Source organism: Phascolarctos cinereus, unplaced genomic scaffold (genome assembly GCF_003287225.1).
Source record: "Phascolarctos cinereus isolate Bilbo 61053 unplaced genomic scaffold, phaCin_HiC Scaffold_1;HRSCAF=81, whole genome shotgun sequence".
In the NCBI taxonomy this organism is placed as follows: Eukaryota; Metazoa; Chordata; class Mammalia; order Diprotodontia; family Phascolarctidae; genus Phascolarctos; species Phascolarctos cinereus.
In genome coordinates this window covers 90,126,975-90,153,989 of record NW_027555514.1, presented here as the reverse complement: position 1 = coordinate 90,153,989, position 27,015 = coordinate 90,126,975, and the positions used below count along the sequence as shown (strand labels likewise).

General features: G+C 37.8%; 1 protein-coding gene across 1 annotated transcript in view; it reads left to right on the top strand.

The window, feature by feature from the left end:
- The window catches only part of LOC110223882 (polypeptide N-acetylgalactosaminyltransferase 11-like), a 74,537-nt gene extending 50,066 nt beyond the window's left edge, over positions 1–24,471 (top strand). The window contains exons 7-9 of the mRNA XM_021009612.2: positions 17,270–17,387; positions 19,245–19,397; positions 24,182–24,471. Of these exons, the coding sequence (XP_020865271.1) occupies positions 17,270–17,387; positions 19,245–19,397; positions 24,182–24,346 (436 nt within the window). The 3' untranslated portion in view covers positions 24,347–24,471. The remainder of the gene's footprint in view (positions 1–17,269; positions 17,388–19,244; positions 19,398–24,181) is intronic.
- Positions 24,472–27,015: the final 2,544 nt, after the last annotated feature.

Sequence of the window (27,015 nt, the reverse complement as noted above, 5' to 3'; positions counted from 1 at the left end):
AAGGCATTTATTAGGGTGATGCACCCAAGCAGGACTGCTCCCTGTGAGGCAGAGTCCCAGTGGGCTCTACTCTACGTGCCTGGCAGCACATAGACCTCAGGCTCTCCTCCCCTAAGGGAGCAGAGTGGCCCCTGCTTCCCGGAGGAGGCAAAGGCAGTTAGCCAGGTAAAAGGTATGGTTTAAATACAATTTTATGTAATAGGAGGAAGGGGACAAGAGAATGAGAGGAGCACCATGGTTCCAAAATGCCTGGGATGTCAAGTAGTCCGGAGGTGATAAACAAAGAGGACAGGAATGGGGGGAAAGAATTGTTCTGGAATTGAGGGTGCTTTGTGAAAGCACACAGATAAATCCACAGTGGGGGCTCCAATGCATAGTTTTCTTTGATCACTTTTCTGTCTGGTCACATCCTGCATCTTATCTCCTATCTCACATTCTGCTTGCTCCATCTGCCTCAAGCTCTCTTTTCTACCTCACCACTAGAATATAGTAATGCATACTGATTGACTGGCTTCTATAGGTGGCTTCTAAATCTTGAATGATTCTGATTTGAGTCCCTGGTACTTGAATGCTTTATAGCTGCTTGCAGTAGTTTTTCTTTAACTTGAAAGCTCTGAATTTTGGCTATAATTCCTGGGAGTTTTCATTTTGGGGTTTCTTTAAGGAGATGACTAATGGATTCTTTCTATTTCCATCTTGCCCTATCGTTCTAAGAGATATTAGCAGTTACCTTTTATGATATCTTGAAATGTGATGTCTAGGTTTTTTTTTTCTGGCCTGAGCTCTGATCCAGCAACATGTCTGTAGACTTATTCCTGGTTGGAAGTTCCCCTACTGCTGGATTCTGCCACTATAATTCAGCTGAAAAACTCTGTAGATCCAGAGTGGCCAAATTGCAGGGTTCCTTTTGGTCTGGGATTGTTGTTCTGGTTATTCTACTGCAGACTTCAAACTTGGCTAGAGGCTAGAAATGCATCCTTGCTCTATTCTTGAGGTTAAAACCACACAGGTAGGTTCTATTTGCTTCTAAACTTGTTCCCTGATCATTATGTGATCTAGGGCCTATGACCACTCCTCATCCTAAAATTCTACCCCTAAGTGCAGGTCCCCTCCTGAGTCTGCCATTGATTTTCCTGAAGCAACTTTGTTAGCTGGTTATTCTGGCTGATTTTGACCTTTTGATTAAGCTTGATTTCTCCAATTATTTCTGTAGACAAACATCTAAACTCTGAGATCTAGAGGCCATATGGCCTAGGGCTATAAAGTCTAGACTACTGTAATCCTTGAGCATGCATTCCCCATGCTTGTTCTCTGCAGAGTTCCCCAGAAAACCACTCTTATTTTTCTCTTCAAAATGACTCCTCTTAAATTAAGAGTAGTATTTTCCTATTTTCAAGAAAGTTTAAAAATAATAACAAAATTAAAATAAAAAAGTGAAAATTCAACAAAAATCTATTAAGCACCCACTATGTTCAAAGCCAAGGAAGATACAGATTTTAGATTAGCCTTTCAAATTTCCCTATTTCTATCAAGGGCTTCTCCACCCTCATCCCCAGCCAATCAATTGCCAAATTCTTTCCTTCTATCTCCACAACAACTTTTCCATATATCCTTTTTTCTCCATTAATATACCACCCTAGTTCAGGCCCTCATCACCTCTCAGTTGGACTATTATAACACAGATAGGTTCTGATTACTGCCGATAATGGATTCTGTCTGTAAAGTGGTTGTATGAATTTGAATTTGCACTTGAAGTTGCTTCGAAGTTATAATTATGTAAAATATGGTCCTTGTTCCAGTCCAATGGAAATATGTAGTGCAAGTTCAAACAATGTGATCTCCTTGGGGGAATTTATTATTCATATTAATCAGAACCTGGCTAGTCTCTTAGTTGCACCACAGCTACCAGCAAAGACAAACTCACAACAAAAAAGCTTCTCCTTGCCACCAATGTGGAAAGAGCTATAATATCAGAACGATTAACCACTTTTCATAATTTTTTAATCTCTCAATATTCAGCACTCAGTTCCAAAGGCAAATTTTATTTCAACTCAACATTTACTTAGAGGCAGTGTGGCCTAGGGAAAAGAATGCTGAAGTCGGGAGACCTGAGTTCTAATCCTGCTTCAAACACTCCAAAGGTATTTGACCATGAGAGTTAACTTCTCAGAATTGGTTTCCTCATCAGTGAAAAGTGATAAGATTTGTACTACTCACCTCACAATGTGTGAGGAAATTTCTTTGAAAATCTTGAAATGTTATACTAATAATCAACACTTAAAATATCTGAGACACTATGGGGTTGGCAGAACAGCTGACCAGGGTAAATTTTTTTCCAGCCACAGCATAACAACAGAGACCAGAGTAATATCACTCCAAGGTAGGGGATGAAATAAAGTCAGGTGTTTTTTTCATGTCCTAGAATTGGAGGTTAATTGACTATATGAATGTTACTCAGAATAATTTCATATACTAGTTAAAGCATGCATGGCTACCTCTAAAGTGTTCCCTTTTATATTTTGTTTAAAGTTGCTTAATTTTCTTAATGGAAAGGTCTGTATTTGGGATATTAATTTGTCACAAAAAGTAATTCTTATAAATGTGCAGGTGGTAAACCAGAGAGCCAGCATTTTGTGTCTCAAGTTATGCATTTCACCCCCAACCATGTGACCGTAGCAGTGAGTATCATATTATTGCCATCTAGTGACAGCATGGCTAAATTGAAGGCATAAAGTAAAGTCTTAAAGTTAGCCTCAAGGCTTTTGGCTCCAAATGATGAAAAACTCTCTAACAATTAGCGTTGTCTAACAGTGTTGGCTGCTTCAGACGGAATGGAGTTCTTTCCATCTGGCCTCTGGGCACAGAAAGGGTAACGGTGGTGGGGAAAGGGCCAGGGAGCAGATGATCACTTCTTGTGGATTGCAGTGAATATATTTAGAGAAGGATTTTGGTTCAGGTACAGGTTGGACTGGATATAACTTGTGAGTTCCCTTCTAACTCTGTGAAGAATTTCTTAACAATTAAAGACGCCAGAAAGGAAATGGGTTGGTTCAATAGAGAGTGAGTTCACTCTCATTAGAAGTGTTCAAGTGGAGGTTGAATAATGATTTGTCAAGCAAAGGTTGGACTAGATCCCCTCCAAGATCGCCTCTAACTCTCAGATTCCATGGGTCTAACCACAGTGGGTTAGAACAGCGCTTCTTAAACTGTAGATTGCCACCCCATATGGGGTCAACAAAAATTTGGCAACAGTAAAAGGTTTCTGAACATGCAACGACCAAAAATTAATTAAAAATCAAAAGCGAAATGAATCCAAGGTGTTTCTGGCAGCGCTTGCCCATACTGCATTGCACAACTTCACTGCAGCCTTGGTTCTGAATACAAAACATGCGCACTTTGCACTGCGCATGCCCTCAGGCCACGCTATGCCAACTAATGCTGCCAGAACATGAAAAGGGTTCACAAGTGGAAAAAAGCTTCAGAAGCCCTGAGTTAGAGAAATTAGATATAGAATAATGAAAGCCAAGATTCTTTTTTGGGAAATTCTGAATTTGAAAGGTTTTTAAAATTCTTACTAGGTAGAAAAAGAAAATATTCAAAAATTTTGAAGTCAATAAAAAACAAACTACTCTCCTATTTGTTGTTGTTGTTAAAAAAAAAAGAAGCAGATAGTTTTGGGGAAAAGGAAGTATATATATATATATATGTACATATTATATTATATACATACATATATATATATATATATATATATATATATATATATATATAAAATACATGTTTTTAGTGCTCTGTCCAGATTTAAATTCACTATGTTAGTTTCAAAACATAAAAAATGCATTAGGCATAATTTAGTTTGCTTATAAAATGATCAAGTTTTAGATTAGCTTATTTAAATAACACACATTGGCTAATGGAATTTATGTTTAAATGTTTTGTTTGTTTTGTTACAAATGGAGTCATAAGCTGATAAAGTTTAGGGAATTTTGTATTTTGTGCACAAAACTTTGAGAATAGAAGAGACTATCAGCGCTATTAGAAAACAAAGAGAAGTATTCCCAGAAAGGGCCCTAAGTCCTGAAAATATGCCAAATAGACACATTCATTTTCATAAAAGGAGCTCAAGCAAAAAGGAAGGGGTAAGAAGGAATTCCAAACTCACTGAATAGAACTTTTATCTTATGGAATTCTGTCTAATCAAATCAGTCTCCTTTTCTGAATGGTCAGTGTCAGTGGTTTCTGTTTCCTCTGATGTTTTATTTTTTATTAAAAGATAAAAATGTGAATATATCTGAATCTAGAATATTAAAGAAGATTTCAATGACCTTATATTGTTATAGCTTATGGAAATAATTCTTTAAATAATTTTGATGGGTTTCTTAAAATTGAAATTTTGGTTTTTTTCTACCTTTTCACATGTCATTATATTTCTTAGTTTAATATTATTATTTCCAAACAGAAGTTTTTTTTTCCCCCTGGGCTGAAGCAGGTGAGAGAGGAGTTACGAATTAAATTTATTTGTCCAGTAGCTTGTTCAGCATAAACAATTTTATCTTATATGAGACAAAAATGGGTGAAAAATCTAGTCTGGATCAATTCAACTTCATTTATACAAACTCTGAAAATATGTTAAAACAAATAAATATTGGTTTAATATTCAGAATTCAGATAAACTTAAGTTCTCAACTTTCAACAAATAAATGAGTTGACCCATTTGTAGATCTTAAGGAAAACTTAGGGTTTTTGCTTCTTTTCAACTCTAAAATCAATAATTGATTTTATCTTTTCTTCTCTGAGACTTTTTAACAAGGAGAGCAGTAAATTCATCTTTTCTAATCTCTACAGGAGTAAACAGATGCATGAGTCTTTTCAATGTCTAGTTAGGTATAGGGAGAAATATCCACCAACCACTTGATCCAAAGGCAACCAAAGAAAGCTCACAAGCAAAGAAGACACAGAAACTTTCTTCAGTCTCATTTGAAAATGGCAGTACCTTGGAGGTAGAAATGCTTCTTGCTGTTACATTTAAGGATTGTTTCGAATGGCTTATTCTCAGGACACAGTAATGCTGAAATTTATGTAACATTTTACAACTATCTTATTTGATCCTCACAACAATCCTGTAAGTACTATTATTATCATCATCTTACATACATAGAAACTGAGGATCAGAGAGACTAAATGTTTTGCCCATTTTCACATAACTAAAAAGTGTACAATGGTAGACTCTGACCCAGGGCTTTTCTCATTCCTAGAGCAGTGCCCTCTCTGCTGAGACCATTCCTGCTGTATGGCTTTTTGAAAAGGTTTGGAATGGGGTGGGGTGGGGGGCAGGTAGAAGGTGGGTAGAAATAGCCCTATGTTAAGTGTGTTATTCATCATGTAAAAAAAATCCAACTTTTTAAAATTTTCCTGACAATTAAAATAAAGCCCAAGCCTGGGGAGGGAGGTATGGTAAGAATAGGAAGGAACATCATTTATATTTCCTCAATTTTTTTCGCTTTGTCTTTTTCACATCTGAGGGATAGGGATAGTGTCTTGGACTTCTTTTGCATCCTTCTCAGTATTTAATATGATGACAAACAAATTAGGCACTCAAGAACACTTTTTTGAATAAATGAATGAAAAAAATTATGTTTACTATGCATAAAGCACTTTGCAAAGGGCTGAGGATACAAATAGAAAAGTGGAGATAGTCCATACTCTCAAGGAGCTCACATTTTCATAGGGAAGAGACAACACATGTAAGAGGTTTTAGCTTCAAGTCATGTGGAAGGTTCTCATGGCCCTTAGGGCTCAGTGGAAAATGCTTCTTCTTTAATGTCCCTTCTATTGATAAAGCCATGTCTGTTTCTAATGTGAAGCCATTTGACAATGCCAGGGACTTTAGTGGTGAGACATTTCTTTTCTGGGTCTTCTGTAGCTGTGGCTGCTAAAGAAGCAGTGGCTGAAGTGCCCACAGAATCCACTGGCAGGTTGCACCTCCACAGAGGTTGCTTCTGGGATCAGTGGTTGCAAGAGCTGGGGTGGGGGTGGGGGTGGGGGCGTTGTCCTTCTCAGGGTTCTTGGGCTTCATGACTGTTAGCAGCAGTTGGTTAACAGTGTTGGTGTTGTCAGGAAGGTGGGACCCTTCTCTGCAGTGATTGTTCCTCTTGGTGACAGCTCTGGGGCCCAGAGTGGAAGACGGCTGATGGTTTGCGAGACACTGCTATTCCCAGGACTCTTTGACTTAGGGTCCTGAGTTTGACTGCTTTGATTGGTCATTGGTAGTTGAGGTGATGATCATTTGATTCTCTGTACATCTCTCTTGGGGTGCCTTATTGCTTCAGAATGAATGATCTGCTCTGATCCTCTGGACCCTATTCCTGAGTGGGGATAGGAACGGGAGTGAGATGTCTCATAATTTGAGTCTATGTGGATCCCACGCTGCAGGTTGAAGCCTCTTTAATTGGGGAGCAAGGGAAGGACATAATTAGGAAAGTCATGGAGTTTGGAGGCAGAATTGTCTTAGGATAAATGGGAGTCAGACATTAGTATACAGTACTTGGACAGACTGTCAAAGTGTCCGAAATCAGGTTTCTAGCATTTGACAGTGAGACAAGCAAGTTGTGGGAGGGTGGTATGAATTCAAGTTTCGCCCCCTCAGTTTGCCATTCTCAACATTCTGCCCGTTCATGCGTATTTTAATGTTAGCACATGTGTAGCTGGCTCTGACATCTAGCTCCCTCTAAATTCCTTGCAGCTGAAGGGCTCCTGCTGCCCACATTGCTCTCCAGTGACCAGTTCTAAGCAGTGATGGGCAGTTTCACCTTGAAGCATTTGTCTACTCGTTCCTTCAACACAAAGCTTTGTATGTAGGGTGAAATCAAGGTGGATGGCAAACCTTTAAAAGGCAGGTTAATGTAGTTCAGGTTATTGCTGAGTATGGTGGTGAACCAAAAGGTACAGTAAGACCTATCATCTAGTATTTGGAAATCAATGAAGATGCTTCCATAATCTAGTATCCATCATTTGGTTAGCTTGCAAAGTGCGGTGACCTCACAAATGGAATATTCTTGATGCTCTTCTAATTTAATATAGCTCCCTCGCCAAAATATGGCTCCAAAACAGAGTTGGCATTTATTTTTACCAAAATCATTCTAGAAATAGCTCTGCACACAGTAGGGGATTCAAACAACTTGTAGTGTACATGACCAAGAACTGAAATTCAAGGAGCTTACCTTAATGAGACATTTTTTTGTTGTTCCATATTGTTCCCTAATTGGAGTTAGTGAGTCAAACGAACACCCTGTCAGGACAGTGGACTGTCTTTAAAAGCAGGGATTATTTTTCCTTTTGTTTTTGTATGCCCAGCACCTAACACAGTACCTAGGCACTTAAATACTTAATTGAATTGGAATGAAACGGAGAAGGCCTAAAGATGTGAAGGATGTATAACTTTACATTTCATGGTCCTTAGTGACAATAACGTTAAAGTTTACGAGACTGTGATGTTTGCCCATAAATTAAGACAGTATCAAGTTCCAAATAAAGCAAGACATGTCACAGTTTCTAGATCAAAAAATGAATGAAGATGACATATGGTGTGAATTGAAAATGACATTGTAAGAGTCCATTGTAGATGTTACTAACACGAAAATAAAAGAATGTTAAGGATTATAGAAAGAATATGTAAAAACTATACTGTGGCTCCTAGGTGGCTCTGGGCATAGAAAATCAGGAAGACCTGACTTCAGACACCACCTCAGACACTTACTGGTGTGACCCTGGGCAAGTCATATATGCTCTCTGAACCTCAGTTTCCTCATCTATAGAAATGGAGATGATAATAACAACACCTAAATCACAGGGTTGTTGTGAGGATCAAATGAAGTAATATATGTAAAATGTTTTTGCAAGCCTTAAGGTGCTAAGTTAATTCTATTTCTGTTATTATTATAGTCAAATTAAAGTGATGTAACAGAACAGAGACTCATTTCCAGGAGAGGACATTAAGGATTTGGGGGAGGAATAGCTTCCTTTCAATGCTGCATAGGTGAACGAGGCTATCTTTAAAACTACCAGATGGTGGGACAGCTAGGTGGCACAGCGGATAGAGCACTGGCCCTGGAGTCGGGAGGACCTGAGTTCAAACCTGGCCTCAGACACTTGACGCTAGCTGTGTGACCCTAGGCACGTCACTCAATCCCTAATTGCCTCACCAAAACAACAACAACAAAAAAAAACCAAAAAAACAGGCAGATGGTAATAGTTATTCTCTCTCTTTCCAGCAGTATAAAAAGGGTGACAATCCTGATCACCCACAGCATGCCATGAACCAAGCTGGGTATGGGGAAGGGCAACCTCCCCTACTTAGGCCCTGTGACCCAGTGATATGATTAACTAGGGCTGTCACCCCCTGACCATTGCCAGAAAGAGAGAAACATTGTCCCAGTTGGGTAGTTGGAAGGACAGAACCTGGACAGGCAGTCAATGGAAAGAGCTATTGCCACTCAAATGGTAGGGGAATGCAGAATGTCTTTTCCCAGAAGCAGGCCTCTGGTATCTCCTATATGGGTGCCTCCATTTTAGATGATCTGGGCATGCATAAAGCTCCATTACAGTGACAAAGAAGTTGAATTTGTTATTTTGAGGAGGAGAAAATAGCTTTAGAGAAAGCTTCTTTAGTTTATAATTTAATAAGCAATTTCACTGAAAAGCAACCTATTATATTGCCCAGAGATCAGATGAGACACATTCTTCATTCCATTGTGTTTTTAGAGTTTTGTATTTTGGCTTGTTTTCAGGGATTTTTTGTAAAATAAGAAAATGTAGGTGAAAAGCTAATATAAGGCTCTTGTTCAAGGAAGCAAGTTCCAAAATATGTCCTGGGATCAGTACAGATTCAGTTCAGTGGCCTATACACCTACATCACAGTAGATAATTGGTTACCTAGTACTGACAGCTTTATAGATAAGTGAATTTTCTCTATAAATAGGAGATTCCAGCATTGGTATTCACAATTTAACAGAAATCTAAAATGTGTCATATTCCCAGCTTTCTTAAACAATAAATATAAGCCACTTTTTTTCTTAATAACTCAGAGCCATCATTGTGAGCATTATTATGCTGATACAGTCAGTAGTAGCATCACTTGTAGATGGTGTGGAATGCACAGCCTAGGAAAGTATTCCTATTGATTCTTCTCCTTTCCCTGAAGGCAAGGACAATTGGAAATACTACCCAGAACGTACCGTAGGGTATGCCAATACAATGTTCCATGCATATATATCTATGTTTGGGATGTGTTTATTGAATTATAATATTTTGTTGAATGAAAACTATTACAGCAATTTGAAAACTTGATTTCCTGAAAAAAATTTTTGGTTGTTACCTTTTTTTCATAAAGGTGGAAAGAAACATGTGAAACCACAAAACCGTAGGCTACCATGGCTTCCTTTCTGAAAAATTAGTGATCAGACCAATTATTAAAGCCTTCTCTTAAGTAGTTTTCTCAACCTTCAGAGAATTTTATTCTCCACTCTTGATATTATGTCTTTTGACTAGTCAATCTCATTTAAAATATTTACTCTAATTTCTACGTCACAAACTCAATGGGCCACAGGCTCATAAGTTTCTATTTTCATCACTTACAAGTAAATTCATTCATGGAATCTGTAAAAGGTACATCCTTTACCATTTCAGAAATTTGTGCTCAGGCATTTGGTGGGGGAGGTAGCTTACTGCCAAGCCTACAAATAACCTCTCATCTATAAATCTATAAATTCATCCATCTGACATAATAGAAAAGAATGCTAGCCATGGAGTAAAAAAAAATAGGGGTTTGCATCCTAGTACTGACACTTTGTGATTATGCACGAGTCAGTTCCCCTCTCTTCACCTCAGTTTACTCACCTATAAAATGGAGATAATAGTACTTATACTACTTGCTCCAAGATTATGGTGTTGAAAAACTTTGTAAACCTTAAGGAGTTGTATAAAATATAAACTATTATTATTATTATTATCATAATGATAATTGACCGATACTTCTACCAACATGATGCCAGGTCATAATTTCCTCCAAGCTTCCTTTAGTGTGTGACTTGAGGGGCAGTGGCACAATGGATAGAGCAACGGCCCTGAAGTCAGGAGGACCTGAGTTCAAATCTGGCCTCAAACCAAATACTTGACACTTACTAGTTGTGTCACCCTGGGCAAGTCACTTAACCCCAGTTGCCTAAAAAAACACACAACCCCCCCCCCCCAACAAATAACATGTGACTTGGAACAGAATTCCAGGCACAAGCAACATTGAAAGTACCATATCTTTAATGTCATGACAAAATTCAAAGTCTAGTATCTTGAATCAACTTGTTCATCAGATCTCATCTGTAATAAATAACATTTCATATTCTGAATAACATTCTGGTCCATTAGATTGCATCACTCCAGAAACATAGGGGGAGGGGCAGCTAGGTGGCACAGTGGATAGAGCACCGACCCTGAAGTCAGGAAGACCTGAGTTCAAATCTGGCCTCAGACCAAACACTTGACACTTACTAGCTATGTGACCCTGGGCAAGTCACTTAACCCCAATTGCCTAAAAAACAAAAACAAAAAAAGCCAGAAACATAGGGAGACAGAAAATGGTAAGGTCTGTCTGTCTGTCTATCTGTCTATCTATTTATCTATCTATCTATCTATCTATCTATCTATCTATCTACCTATCTATGTATCCACATATATACATGCATATATATTATATATACATATAGTGCCATAAAATATATATACATACACACACATCCATGTTATATGTATATTCCCAGACACTGACACTGCTTCCTTAAAGTAAGCTTGGCAATTATCTAGCAATGGAATAGTTTTGATATCCTTGGCTAAGAATGTGGCTTTCAAATGATCTTTCACAGAAAGCACCAAAAGGTAATAGAACTAGTCAGAAAAGATATTTCGTTCCTTTGTTTATTCACGTGTTAGCTCATACTCTGTAGACAACAGGTATACTTATTAATGCCTTCTAAGGCTCTTGGATGATGATATTTTTTTTTCATCACAGAAAAAGGTTTTATTTAATAGGAAACTGCAGCATTTGCCTATTCAATACTCTCCCCAGATTTATTCTGCTTAAATCCAAGGAGAATTGATCTGTTAGCACCTGTGTAGATAGAAGTTGTCATGCATTTTCAAAAAAAGTTAACTTATATTCAGACTGCTCAGAATTGAGTTCTCTGAAAAAAAAAGTCATGGAATCATTCTGTGGTCTTTTGAGTTGGTGACTGTTTCCGCTAGCTATTATCTAACCTTTTAGTGCCATGTTTCAGTGTCAAACACCAAAGCCACATTTCAAAAACGTGTCTCAATCAACAGTGTTTTGTTAAAACACGTTTGTCTTTTCTTTAGCATGATGCCTAAGATAGGGGCAGCTTTCTGCTCTTTTAACAGAGAATCACTCAGATAAAACCTGGTCTCGATGCTTACATATAGCTTTATTTATGACACAAAGCAACCTAATACCTTCAAAATGAAATCAACATTGTCAAAGCCTTTGAAAAGATGATCTTTCCAAGTCTGGATACTATTTAATATGGATGATTTATGATTTTATCAATAAGATTAAGATTTCACTCTGTGCGTGGCCATTTCAAGCCATCTGCAAAGTACAACATTCTTGTATTTTTGTTCTTTACCGTTTACAACTTTTAGGGGTTCTTAACCCTGGGGTTCATGAGGGTTTTTTTGTTTAATATTTACATATATATTGATAACTGTATTTCAGTATATTTAGTTTACTTTTTAAAAAATCCTAAGTGTTTTATTTTGTGTACTTAAAAACATTTTTCTGGGGGCAGCTAGGTGGTGCAGTGAATAGAGCACTGGCCCTGGAGTCAGGAGGACCTGAGTTCAAATATGACCTCAGACACTTAACACTTAATAGCTGTGTGACCCTGGGCAAATCACTTAACCCCAACTGCCTCAAAAATAAATAAAATAAACAATGGGCTTTATTTTTTTTTAAAAAAGTATTCTGGGAAGAAGTCCATGGGTTTCGTTAGCAAAATGATTAAGAACCCCTGCACCAGAAGAAGTCTGTAATATGCATTACAAATAGGTGGCTCCTAAGATCTATTTGCTTTGTTGTTCAGCTTGTGCATAAGTAACTGTATAGGCTACATTATGCCACTGTATTTTGTCATCCCCAGCTTCATTATTACAATCTAAATCATCACATTCATCTTCATTTAAATTTCAAGTTACCTGTGGTTTCAGTACAGTATACTTTTTATATACAGTATATAGTATACTTCGCTGTATAAAACAGGTCTTATAGGTGATGGTAAATTTAGATATTGTATAATAGTGGTTTCAAACTCATATAGAAATGGGAGCCATTACAGTGTATATAAGAATCCCTGTGGGCCACTTATTGACTAAGAAAACCACATATTAGCATTATCTATGTTCTATTGCATTTTCATTTATTTTTCTTAAATATTCCCCAGTTACATTTTAATCTGATTTGGGTAGCACTCAGGAGTGTTGTGGGCTACAATGTGGCCAATGGGCCATGAGTTTGACCCCTCTGTTGTATAAGTATTTTTTGGCTTGGAGATGATTCTTGATAAACTTCTTATGCAAAAATGTCCTTTTGTTGAATGGCATTTTATTCTCTCCAAATCATAAGAGCTACAAAAAGCGTGTGATGAGATCCATGTGGTTAGGTAATCTAGCATAAATGATAGAGCACGAGTGAGGAAACTAAGCCTTATCTTGTTCAACCATATTAAGCCAAAATAAAGTTTATGTGTTTTTTTTTTAACTAGAGGAGAAAGTTTTGTCCCTGAGCTATAAAAGTTAGTCTTCCCCATACAAAATAAAAACTATCCAGTTGATTGACAAACCAGACATACTTCAGAGAATGCATGCCAACTTTTTTTTTTCTTTGTCCAGGGTAGTGATTTCAGTGGTGGAAGGAACTCTCAAAAAGGACATTTCCTCTATCAGTGCAAAGTCATTTGTTATGCAGCTTACACACTTGCATATATATAGACACATGTATCTGTACATGTATATATACATTCACATAGATACATATACACATTGCATGTATACACATAAACATATGCAGTTATCCCTTCCACACCGTAGGGGTTAGGGGTATGGCACCACCGCATTCTGGAAAATCCATGTAAAATTGTTTTGGCCCTCCCTTCATACCAGAGAAGAACTCTGAAGCTTTTTCTTGTGTGGGGTGTTTACAATATCTTATTGTATTTTGGTTTTTATTTGTTTGTTTGTTTGTTTTGGCTAGGCAATGAGGTTAAGTGACTTGCCCAGGGTCACACAGCTAGTAAATGTTATGTGTCTGAGGCCACATTTGAACTCAGGTCCTCCTGAATCCAGGGCTGATACTCTATCCACCTACCTGTCCCATACAGTATCTTATTGTAAAATTGGGTTAAGTATTTGGTCATAGGCTCTGTGTCATCTGCTGGCCTTCATGTGTCATCTGCAGCTTCCACAAAACTCCCCCCAAAGTCCCATTTAATTTCTTATGTCGACCAACAATATATCAAAACTGTGATGTGGAAAGTCATGGTATGGAAGAGATAACTATATATATACATATATGATTTTATATAGATATCTATCAATCTAGCTGTTGTTCTATCTGGATATGTCTAAGGCAAGCCCTTCAGGATGCCTCCACATTAGACATTCTGGGCATGCCCCAAAGACCCCTGGGGTGTGTGTGTGTATATGTGTGTGTGTGTGTGTGTGTGTGTGTGTGTGTGTGTGCACATGTAAAAGACTTAACCTAGATTTTTCTGTCTCAATGGCCTGCTCTATTGACTCATACCAACATCTACAAACTTAAAAAAACACCTAAGAAAACAGGATTATGAGCAATACTGATGTTTAGCAAAAAATGGCCAGCACAAAATTTACTGACCTGTTTACGATATATTGAGAATTTTCCTATGTGACTAAACACGGGAACACGTACCTCACGCTGCTGCTGTTCAGAACATATATTGGGACGTCACATAGTATGTAAGAGAATAAGACAACTAATTGCTTTTTACTTTATCATTACCTTCTATTATTTGACTTGTGTTTTTAATGAGACAGCTAGGTGGTGCAGTGGTTAGAGTTCTAGGCCTGGAGTCAGCAAGACTCATCTTGAGTTCAAATCTGGCCTCAGACACTCACGAGCTGTATCACTCTGGGGGAGTCACTTAACCCTGTTTGCCTCAGTTTCCTCATCTGTAAAATGAGCTGGAGAAGGAAATGGCCAACCACTCCACTCACTGTCTTTGCCACGGTTTGAATCTGTCTTTCCTGACTAAACGAGATCATGAGGAGTCAAAAGCAGCCAGAATGACTGAACAACTTCTTTTTGATTGCTGTATGGTACTAAGTTATTTCTTCATGGCCAAAGATTTGTTTTTTCTTAGTTCCAGGTTTTTAATTTAACCTAAGGAAGTTTTGTTAAGCATTTATTTTGTGCAAGGCAATCTGCTAGGCACTGGGGAAGATATAAAGACAGATATAATATACCCTTTCCTTTCTGGATTTATCATATAATGTTGGAGAAGGACAGAATCCAGGAAATGTGCTTTGAAAAAATAGAAATGAGGTCATTTCAGATGGTTGAGAGTTTCAGAAAGATTACGTCAAGCTAATCTAGATTTTCCTATATTTTTTCCCAAGAGGAGCCAGTTGGTATAGAGGGAAAAGATGGAACCAAAGTCAGGAAAGACAGATTCAAACCCTGCCTCCAGTATCAGCTACATGACCAGCTACTGAACTTCATTTCCTTTATTTGTAAAATGAGGTTAATAATACCTGTAGTACCCACTTCACAAGACTCTTGTGAAGCTCAAATGAGTAGAAAGCACTTTGTCAACTATAAAGAACAATTTCAATGTCACCTAGGTGAGGGTGTGTACAATACACATGAGAAAGGTTTTCACAAAAAAAGAATTGAAACAAAAGTTTTGGTACGTAAAGGGACAATATTCATTTATCCAAAAAATTCCTTTATCCAGAAAACCAAATCCCATAACTCTTCTGATTACCTGAGGCTCTACTCACTGTATCTAGATGAACTTCTTTAGAATGCATTCAGAATACATTATTCCCATGTCTGTGAAAAATTGTATTGATGTATGTAAATACACAAAATATATAAATTATATTACGTACATATACACATACACAAAGAGGTACATCCTTCATCATTTCAGGAATTTATGCTCATGTATTTGGAGACCTGAGTACAAATCCAGCTTCATAAACTTCATAGCTGTGTGACCCTGGACAAGTACGTCACCTCTTTTTGCCTCAGTTTTCTCATCTGTAAAATAGGGATGATGGTAATTGTAGCTACCTCTCAGGGTCATTGTGAAGGATCATATGAGGTAATATTTGTAAAGCATTTTGCAAACCTTAAAGTGCTATATAAATGCTAGGTATTCTTTTTTGTGGTTGCTAAGAATTGGAAATTGGGGAACGGCTAAACAAGCTGTGGTATATGACTGTGATATATATTGTGCTATAAGAAATGACAAGCAAGATAATTTTAGAAAAACCTGGAAAGACTTACATGAACTGATGCAAAGTGAAATGAGCAGAACCAGGAGAACTTTGTACACAGTAACAGCAATATTGTACGATGAAGAATCGTCAATGAGTTAGCTCTTTTCAGCAATGCAATGATCCAAGACAATCCCAAAGGATTAATGATGACGCCTACTATCTGCCTCCAGAGAAAGAATGGATATCGTTTGAATACAGATTGAAGCGTGCTATTTTCCTTTTTTCTTTTTTTCTTTTTTAAAATTTTAAAATTTTAAAGATTTTCTTAATTTTTTTAAATATAAATTTATTTATTTTTAGTTTTCAACATTTACTTCCACAAGATTTTGAATTCCAAATTTTCACTGCATCTTGCCCCTCCCAAGCATGCTATTTTTCACTTTCTTTCTTTCATTCTTTTTCTTTTATTTGTGTCTTCTTATATGAAATGACTAATATGGAAATATTTTACATGATTGCACATGTATTATCTATATCTGATCGCTTACCATCTCAGGGGAGGAGGGAAGTGAGGAATGGAGGGAGTGATAGAATTTGGAACTTAAAACTTTAAAAAAAACCCCAAATGTTTAAAAATGGTTTTAACACATACTTAAGGGGAAAATAAAATATACTAAGGAAAAAAATATTAGCTATTATAAATAAGTATTGCTATCCCTTCTTTAAATGATTTTAAGCACTATATAAATGTTACATAGCTATTATTAGATATTCATGGAAGCATAAAATTTTAGCACTAGAAGGGACCTTACAGATCAACTTGTTCATGTTCAGCCTCCTTATTTTATAGAAGAGGAAACTAAAAGAGGCAGTAGCACGTTCAGTGTCACACAGCTAGTCAGGGGTAGCTGAGAGCAGGCCTAGACCTTATGTTACTAAGGGGAAATTAGAACCCTGAATTGAATGAATTTTCCCAGTAGTAAATAGATTCTATATAATTTTCAACACTACATTAAGTACAACTTTTGAAAAAAACATGGAAAAATACATAGTGATAAATTTCTTTCAGCAGTAAAATAACTAAAAAGTAATAGAGTTTATCACCGTCATTTCAATGCTGCTTGCTTGAAAAGTTTAGCCAGGCTACTGTTGTCTGGAGTCAAGGAGCTTGACTCTCTTGGTTTGTGGTCCTCATACATGCATACATATATACATACATACATACATGCATGCACACACATGAATCAGAATGTTAGTTCTAGAAAGGACCTACAAGAAGTCCAACTCATTTATTTTATAGACAAGGGAAAAGGAGGACTTGCCAGACAGCTGGTGAGAGGCACAGCCCTCCTTCCCCAAGGCCTGTGGAGGTAAAAGATTAGCCAGTTGAATCATCACCTGAACTGCATCATTCTATTTAATTGCCCTCATTTGTAAGCTGAAACCACTTTTCACTGACAATCAGTATTTATTTTCCTGAAAGAATCTGATACAAGCTAATCGAAAGTAGCTACTTATGTGTGAATGATGGTTATTTATATTTTGGTAGCTTTTCCTGAAAAAATATCCTAAGTTTTAAACCAGAGTTATAATGTATTATTTTAGTAAAAATCTACTTTTACTATCAATGGTTAATCCCCAAAAGTCATAATTTTTAAGGAAAAATAGCCAAGATAATGATGATACATAGTATAGAATCTATTTAATAATTGTTTTCCCTTTCTAGGTCCCCTACAATGGCTGGAGGTATTTTTGCTATAAACAGACAGTATTTCTTTGAAATCGGACAGTATGACGGTGGTATGAATACCTGGGGAGGAGAAAATTTGGAAATTTCATTTAGGGTAACTCAGACTTTATGCTTGTTAGATTAATAGCTTTCTATGTTAGAGAACAGAGTCTGCTATTCATCCAGGGTTCCCCACTTTCTACTCATTTTCCCACATTATTATCACCAAACTGTGTTTAGCCGATGCCAGTGAATATATATCTTGGAACTATACTAGTATATGTAATTAATTACATATAAGAAAAATGGTATCAACAACAAAAAGTAAGAGGAAAGGGAGTTAGGAACAATACTTATGACTTTAAATTTCTCTGTAACAAATGCACCATGTGGATCACAAGCAGCGTTCATTTTATTCTTAACCTCCAAAATTTATGAATAGAGGAAAAAGCTCTATATTAGAGTCACAAAAAAAGTTCTTATCTTGTCCTACAGGTCATTAATAATGCTCCTAAGCAAGATGAAAATTGGTTCTGTAATTTGTCACTTATAGGTTATCATAGGGTTTAGAGCTGAAAGGGACTTTGGAGATTATCTAGTTCAGCCTCTTCATTTTGCAGATAAGAAAGCCCCAAACATGTTCAGTGACTTGGCCAAGCTTGTGCAAACAGGAAGTGACAGAGCCAGGACTCACCAGCCTTGGGTCAGCCCCTCTGGGTGAGCTCAGCACCAATAGGATATACTCAGATACACTTCCTGGACCTGGAGTCCAATGCTGGTGACCTTATTTCTGCAGCTTTGATCAGTTGAATGGCACTTGCTTCTGCTGTCCAGGTTTACCACTCTACCAGTTGTTTGGGATGCTCTCAAGGTGCCCTTTTTCACTGCCCACTTCTTTCATACTAACACCTCACTCCTGCTGCAGGTTTGACTTTACCCTTAGGATGGGAGGGGTTAGTTTGTCAGTCAAAATCTGGCCAAATCATCAGTGTGACTCAGAAGGGGATTAAGGAGGCCTGAAGAATCATAGATTGGGACTTCTGCCTAAAGCACAAGTCATTCCTTCCTATCACCCTTGGCAATGCTACACTAGGACAATAACTTTATTATTTAGGCAGTGAGGATCCATTACAGATTTTTGAGCAGAGGAGTGACTGGATCAGAGCCATGGATGAGGAAAATTACTAGGTCATCAAGCGTGAAGAATGAATAAGAAAGGGGATAGACCTGACACAGGAAAACCTATTGAGCCAGTTAGAAGCTCTTTTCATTTTCAGATGAAATGAGATAAGGGCTTGTACTCGAATGGTTGTGGTGAGAGTGGAAAGAAAGGGACAGATTTGGAAGTAGAAATGATAGGAGTAGACAACTGAAGCTCCAGGGCTTTGCATAAAAATATATTATTGCTACTCACTGTCCTATACCCACATCATCTCCCACTCCAACAAAGGCACTCCCAGAAACAGAATAAGAGGAGCTCTTAGCTGATTTAGATAAGCTATGTAAGGCAACCCTGATTAATAAACTCATTTGTGAAGAGCTGCCATATGTAGGAAGGATTAGACAATTTGTTTAGAAGAAGGCAGAACTAAATGGAAATTACAGGGATGGGGGAGCCGATTTTAGTTTAACATAAGGAATAGCTTTTTAACCATTAGAAACTATTTAAAATGGAATGGGCAATCTTATGAGCACTGAATCCCTTCTCCTGTCAGAGAGGATCCCTGCATTAGTTGGGAGATTAGAAAAGATGAAACTCAAGGTCCTCTCTAACTCTTATATTCTATGATTCGATTAAGATAATATATAAGAGTATTCAACCCTCAGAGTATTATCTGGTAATATTTCAATATAATTAGATACAATAGTCTGCCAAGTTTTGTGAGGATCTGTATCAGAGTCATTTTCAAAGAACAGTAATCGCATCTCACAGTCAGAAGATGTTAGTTTGTGTTCCTTTTCTTGTGGTTAGATCTGGATGTGTGGGGGCAAGCTCTTCATCATTCCTTGCTCTAGAGTTGGACACATTTCCCGTAAAATGTTATCACACAAAGCTCATGAAATCGTGGACTCTTTGCAGTATAACTCTCTGCGGCTGGTACATGTTTGGTTGGACGAATATAAGGTAAGAATTAATGCCTAATTTGAAAAGGGGAGTGAGAGGCACAGTAACTGCTATGGTTATGCTTTCTATTCCTTCCCTCTTCCAGTTTCAAATCCATTTATGCTCACATTTGATTGGCATCTTCTTTATTTCTATCCTCCTCTTTGGGGAGGAGGTTTCATTATTTTCCCTGCTTATTCATCTTCATTATTCACCTCCCTGTCAATTCTGATTCTTATTTTTACTTTACTCTGTAAGAAACTTTAAATTCCTTAGAGGTAAGTCAGGCAGAGGTCAATATAAGTTCCTTTTCTCTCTTACTCACTTCATCTCTTCTTGGCATTATTCCCTTGGATCTATTCCTCACAGTAAATGAATGTATCCCTAGCCAACACGGCCTAGCTCCATTCCATCAGTTATTGGATCTCTAATTAGTTTCTATTTCCCATCTTCTCTCTGCCAGGGCCCAAGGGAGGACACATGGGTTTTGGAACTTGATGTTTCCAGTTTCCATAGCCAGCAGAGGGCAGCAATGCCCCAGCAGTGATGTTGTTTTGGTTATAGCCAAAAGAGTAGCGGGGAAACAAGGCAATAAACCACAAAAGTGGGTGCTAAGGAAGTGTCACTTGATGGAGAATGAGGAGTACATGGAAGAGGCTTAGAGAGTGTACCCTGTGATGTAAAAGAAGGAAGGTAGTATGGGAGCATAGTTAGGATACAGCCCTAGAGTCCAAACCCTAGGAAAGAAGTCTAACAAATCAATAAGGCTTGAAGGGAGCCAACAGGAGTATAATTCATCAAGATGTCAGAACTAGAGTCAAGGAAGGCAAAATCAGGAGAAGCAGACAAGTCATCAGAGTAGACAATAGAAGCAGCCATGGCTCACCAAAAGGACTCTATGTCTGAGGGAGGGGTTTTGAGGGAGGGGTTTTGACCGACGGGATTTTTAGCTGCCACATCCTTCTCAGGATCTTTAAATGCCAGCACCTCAGCTGGCTAGGACCTGTTTTCCCTTCGGCCATAGTCAAAAGTTTGACAGCATCAAAAATGAGCAAGATGCTCATCTCCATTGATATATTCCATTAAAGTCCATGATTCTGGCCATCAGATAGAATGCATACCCAGAAAACATAGAGATTTTTATTTCATTAGATCCATAAACTGAAAACTAATTTTTTTAGATAAATAAGTAGAAATGTGGAAAGTAACTGGACATCAGTTGTGTTTCTGCCAGAATATAAGGAAGGAGTCAATCAAAAAAACCATTTATTTAAGTATTTATTATATTCTGGACACCGTAGAAAGGATACAAAGAGGCAAAAAACATGGTAACTCTTCTCAAGGAGTTCACATTCTAATGGTGAAGACATGTAAAAAAGTTTATATACAAGATATATACAATGTGTTTAAACACCTCTTGCAGAAGGTGGAATCTGTGCTGAGTCTTGAAAGAATCCAGGAGACTGAGATAAGGAGGCACAGTATTCCGAATGTGGGAGACAAACAGTGAAAGATGGAGTATCCTGTGCTAGTATCAGCAAATAGGCTGATGGATCAGAGAATTTGTGGAGGGAGTAAAGTGCAAAAAGGCAGAAGAATAGGAAAGGTCCAGGTTGTAAAAGGCTTTCAATGTTAAACAGCATTTTATGTTTGATTTTGGAAGTAACTGGGAGCCATTGACATTTGTTGAGTAGGGAGGATGACATGATCAGCCCAGTGCTTTAGGAAAAAATCACATTAGCATCTGAGTGCAGAATGGATTGGAGCAGGGAGAACTGAGGCAGAGAGACTAACCAGAAGACTGCTTCAAATAGTTTAGGCAAGAAGGGATAACAGCCTGCCCCAGGGTGGTGGCTGTGTGAATGGAGATAAGTGGACCTGAATAAGAGATAATGATGTGAAGGTAGAAATGACAAAGCTTGACAACAGACTGGATAGGTAGAATAAGTAAAAGTGAGGAGGAAAGGATGACACTGAAGTTGGAAGCCTAGATGATTAGGGGAATGGGGTGTCCCTAACTGCAGTAGGAAATTTGGGAAGAGGGAAGGTTTGGGAGAAAGATATTGTTTTGATTTGAGAAGCCTACAGAACAACCTGTTTAAGATATCCAAAAAGCAGTCATTAATGCAAAGCTAGAGCTCAGGAGGGAAAGTAGAGGTACATATGCATAGGTCTGGAATCATCTGCATATAGGTGATAACTAGTTCCATGGGAACTGATGATATCATCAAGTGTAATGGTTTAGGGAGAAGAGAAGAGGAACCAGGTCAGACCCTTGGGAAACACCCACAGCTAGTGGGTATAACTTGGCTGAAGATCCAGCAAAGAGGACTGAGAAAGAATGGTCAAATAGGCGGGAGGAGAGCCAAGAGAGAGCAGTGTCTTGAAAACCAAGAGATGAAAGAGTATCCAGGAGGTGAAGGGGATCAACAGTGTCAAAGGTAGCAGATAGGTCAAGAAGGATGAGGACTGAGAAAAGGCCATCAGATTTGGAAATTAAGAGGTCATTGGCAACTTTGGGGGAAGCAGTTTCAATTGCACTATTAGTTTGGGAGCCAGATTATAGAGGATTTAGAAATGAGTGAGAGAAGTGGGATTGTAGATTGCTTACTCAAGAATTTTAGCCTAGAAGAGAAGGAGAGATAATGATCAATGAGTGTTTTTTAAAAATGAGGAATATATGGGCATGTGGATTGGCAACAGAGCCAGTAGAAAGGGAGAGATTGAAGAGCAGGAGGAGAGTGGGGCTGATGGTTGGGACAACCTACTGGAGAAGACAGGATGGAATGGGATTAAGGGTATACATTGAGAGGTCTGCCTTGCCAAAAATCAGGACTACCCCCCTTTTTTCCTTTTATTATTATTATTGTTAATTTATTTTGATTTATCAATAATCACTTCCATATGCTTTTGAGTTTAAAATTTTTCTCCCCCTTCCTCCCCACCACCCTCCCCAAGATGGTGCACAATCTGATATAGGCTATACATATACATTCCTATTAAACATATTTTCACATTAGTGACATTGTAAGAATTAGAACCAATAGGAGGAACCACCAGAAAGAGGAAACAAAACTAAACAGAAGAGAAAAAAATAGCAAATAGTATGCTTCAATCTGCATTCAAATTCCATAGTTCTTTCTTTGGATGCGGATAGTATTTTCCACCATGAGGTTTCTGGAGATGTCTTAGATCCTTCTATTGCTGAGAAGGGTTAAGTTTATCAATATTAGTCATCGCATAATGTGGCTGTTATTGTGTACAAAGTTCTCTTGGTTCTGCTCACTTCACTCAGCATCAGACCATACAAGTCTTTCCAGGTTTTTCTGAAGTCAGCCTGTTCATCATTTCTTATAGCACAATAGTATTCTGTTACATTCATATACCACAACTTGCTCAGCCATTTCCCAATTGACGGGCATCCTCTCAATTTCCAATTCTTTGCCACCACAAAAAGAGCTGGGGCTACCCCTTTATGTGAGAGCTGGGTGAAGGGAGAGATAGAGGGGGAAGATATCTGAGTGATGTGAGAAGAAGAAGAGAGAAGAGGCAGCTCTAAGCAAATGGCCTCAATTTTTTCAGTGAAATATAAGGCAAGGACCTCAGCCAAGAGAATGGGGGAGGGGTACTGTAATGACCCTGAAGAGGTATGAAAATGTTTAGAATAGTTATGGCACATGGGATGACAGTTCGATTTAAGAGATTGAAAGATTGCTTTGCATAGTGAAGGTCCAGTCGAGGTTATCTAACAAATTTGTAGTAGACCCAGTCAGCATGGTTCAATGATTTTCTCCAGCTGTCTTCAGTAGCATGTGAAGAAGAAGCAAAGGAGGCAGGTCAATAGTATAGGTAATCTACATTTGAGTTTGGAAAGACTTGATCAGTAACAGGAATAAGGGGGCAAGGGATTTATGTAAAAGTTAGAGCAAAGGTTGATTCTTCAAGAAGTCAAGTAGGGAAGGGGGAAGAGTATAATCAGTCTGGAAGGGATAGCCTGGGAAAGAACCTGGAAGTGGAGGAATTGGAAATCATAATGACAGCAAAGAACAGTGTTGGAGTTGTAAAGCATAGGGAAAGATAGAATGATAAAAGATCACGATCAGACAAGAATTTCAGAGTACATGAATATGAGCTCCTAGTATTTCAAGTTTATGTCAATATTAATGTTTTAACTTTCAAAATGAGGTCATATGTCACCAAATCAGAGTATCTCGGTGTTGGAAAGGACCTCAGAGGTTATCTAGTCTAATTAGCACCTGAAAAAGAGGTTCCTCAACAACATCCTCAGCAAGTAGCTAACCAACTTCTGTTAAAAAAGGTCTAGTAGATGCTGGGCAAGTCACTTAACCCTGATTGCCTCATCAAAAAAAGCAAAAAAAAAAAGAGATCTAGTAACAGGAAACTTGCAACCTCCTAGAGCAACATATTCTGCTTTAGAGTTAATAAGTTAGAAACTTTTGCCACCCCTCTGGTTAAAACCTGTTGTTCCTAGATCAGCCCTCTAGGGTCAAGCAGAACAAATATGATGCTTCTTACTGCATAACAGCCCTTCAGATCCTTGGAGATAGCTTTCATGTCTCCCCTAACTTTTCTCTTCTCTATGCTAAACTTCCTCAGTTCTTTTCCATTGAATCTTGCATGACATGGTCTCTTGTCCCCTCAACATCCTGATTAACCTCCTATACACTTCTTCCGGCTTTTCCATGTCCTCAGAACTACATTGTAACCCTAATTCTGTTTCTAATCCTAATACAACCCTAATCTTAACCCTCTGGATTTTCCCTCCCCCCTAATTTCCAATTTAGGAGCAATTTTTTTTACAAAGACCTGACCTGAGGAGGAAAGAGTATGGAAACATCAGTGAGCGTGTAGAATTGAGAAAAATACTGGGTTGCAAATCATTTCAATGGTATTTGGATAACATCTATCCAGAATTGAAGGTATTTCCACTCCCTGCTAAAGAAAATTAACCCTTCTGAATAAAGAGGAAATCAAAATGACCTCATCTTCTGCAACATGGAAGAATGAGAAAATAATCCTATCAGGGAGCTTGCTGTGCATTTTGAAAGCTGTGAAACACATGAAAGATGCAATAAATGGTGTTCTAAAAGAAAATGTTAACTTCATTTATTTAATGATAACCTATAATGCCTGTTATTGCTCTGGCCTAAAGGATACTGACTTCATCTTTCCAAGGTCAAGGACTTTGAAATTTCATATACAGGTAGGGCTGTCACACGATTCACATTTAGGTCTTATCATGGGTTGGGATAGAGATAACGCTATACAATTAGTTCCCACGCTTCTCTACTCTGTAATGATTTTCATTCACTAATCTGACCAGGTGATCTACGGTAAGTTCCTGGCCACAGAAATATATGGGGAACAATTTCTGGCAGTCAAACTCCTTTCTTACCATCTCAACCTTGTACCTATTGTCCAGATTTCTTTGACTGTGTTCTTAATACCACTTTTCCCAGATTTGTGTTTCTGTTCCCAATTTCTATAGCCTACTCATCTGGTTTTCTGATCACTGATGTCTGGTCAGTTTCCTTGTTTGGCTTTGTCCTACTCCCTAGCTCAGTTTAGCAATAGCTAAGTGGCGCAGTGGATAGAAGGCTAGCCCTCAAGTCAGGAAGACCCAAGCTCAAATGTGGCTTCAGGTATTTACTAGCTAGCTCTGTGACCCTGGGCAAGTCACTTAACCTGTCTACCTCAATTACCTCAACTATAAAATGGGAATAATAACAGCAGCACATGCCTTTCAGGATTGTTGTAAGGTTTAAATGAGACAATATTTTTAAAGTATTTAGCTTAGTGTCTGGCATATGGTAGGTACTTAAGACATAGATACTTGTTTCCTTCCTTATTTTCCCTGTCCTCTCTCTCACAATGTATATGCTTGCAAACTAATAGTTTTAGATTTTGCTGACCTGACCCCTGAATACATATCTTAATATACTACCTAATGACCCATGGCTTATTCTGTCTTCATTACTTATATGAATCCAAGCCTAGATTAACCTTAAAGTTGCTGAATTCTGGCCTGACCCTTCACATCATCATGTAGCTTCCCTCATCCATTGTTTTTACAGTCTGCCTGACTGTGCCACACTTTCAGATGTTTAAATTTTTTACAACATACATCATCAAGAGCTGGTGAAGTCATGGGGAAAAGCTACTATGTGCCTGCTAGTGGAAGTGACAAAGCCTTTGAAATGTCTTTTTCTTCACTAAAATAATAAAGAAAATGAGAGAAAAGGAAGAAAAAGAGCATAATTTGAAGAAAGGGGGAAAAGAAAAAAGAATAAAGGATAGGCTTATTTAATACTTAGATCAACATGAACAATTGGAAAGAAGACTATGGTTTTTATTAAGGGAAAACACGACTGTAAAGTTTTCTGGGGGAAAATAATATATGTAGATAAAGAGTTACCAGTATATACAATTTTTTTATACTTTTGAAAAACCTCTGATGCTGTCCTATACCAAAGGCTGTTTTAAAAATTGAGTCACCAATGGGATTAGAAGAATGTTTTATTATGGATATAGAATTGGCATATGGGCAGAAAACAAAGGGTAAGAATAAGCAGACATGTATCTGGAGAGAGAAGTAAAATTTCTGAAGGATCAGTACTAGGATTAGGAGGCAATATGCTGTAATGCAGTATTTATTAAATTGTGTTCTGTGGGATCTTGGGATTCCACAAAGCAGTCCAAAAGGAGTTTGAAAAGAAAAAAAGTTGTAGTGACAGACAAGTACAGAATCATATCTGCTTTCTTTGCTATATATATATATGAATATATATATTATATATATAGATTGATTGATTACACAACATGCGCGTGCGTGCACACACATGCGTGTGTGTGTGTAATGCAATGAAAAAAATTTAAGTTCTTATGGACTTGAAATTAATTATTTAATAGATTCAACATTTGTTGATTGCTCATCTACCTTGGGATTTTTTTAACCATAAATTGTTTTTTTGTACACAAATTCCATAAAGAACATGCTAAGTTCCTCCAAATTAAATCAACATACACTTTAGGTGGCACAGTGGATATAGCTCTGGGCCTGGAATCAGGAAGACCTGGGTTCAAATCCAGCCTTAGACACTTGATAGCTGTATGACATTGGGCAAGTCACTTAACATCTGTCGTCCTCAGTTTCCTTAAATGTAAAATGATGATAACAAAAGCACTTACCTCCCAGTGTTGTTATGGGGACAAAATGAGTTAGTTTGTAAAGCACTTAACACAGTATCTGCCACATAGTAGGTCTGATATAAATGCTAAATATTATTATTATTACTCTAATAATGATTTAATTGCAAAGATGGGCATAAAGGAAGATAGTAAAAAGATGTTGGAAAACATGGCTCAAGATCAAGAAACAAAAGGTTTCAAATGCCCATAGATGGCATTCATGCTTATATACTTACTGGGCTTAGAGTCAGACTCTGAGTTTGAATTCTGGCTCTGTCCCTTCTTACTTTGGTGACCTTGGATAAAGTCATTTATTCTCTCTGTTTCCTTATCTGTAAAAAGAGGAAGTTGAACTAGTATTGATACCTTTCCCCTACCCTCCCTTCCCCAAATTACTTTGCATTATATTTGTATGTAGACCTGTTCTCTC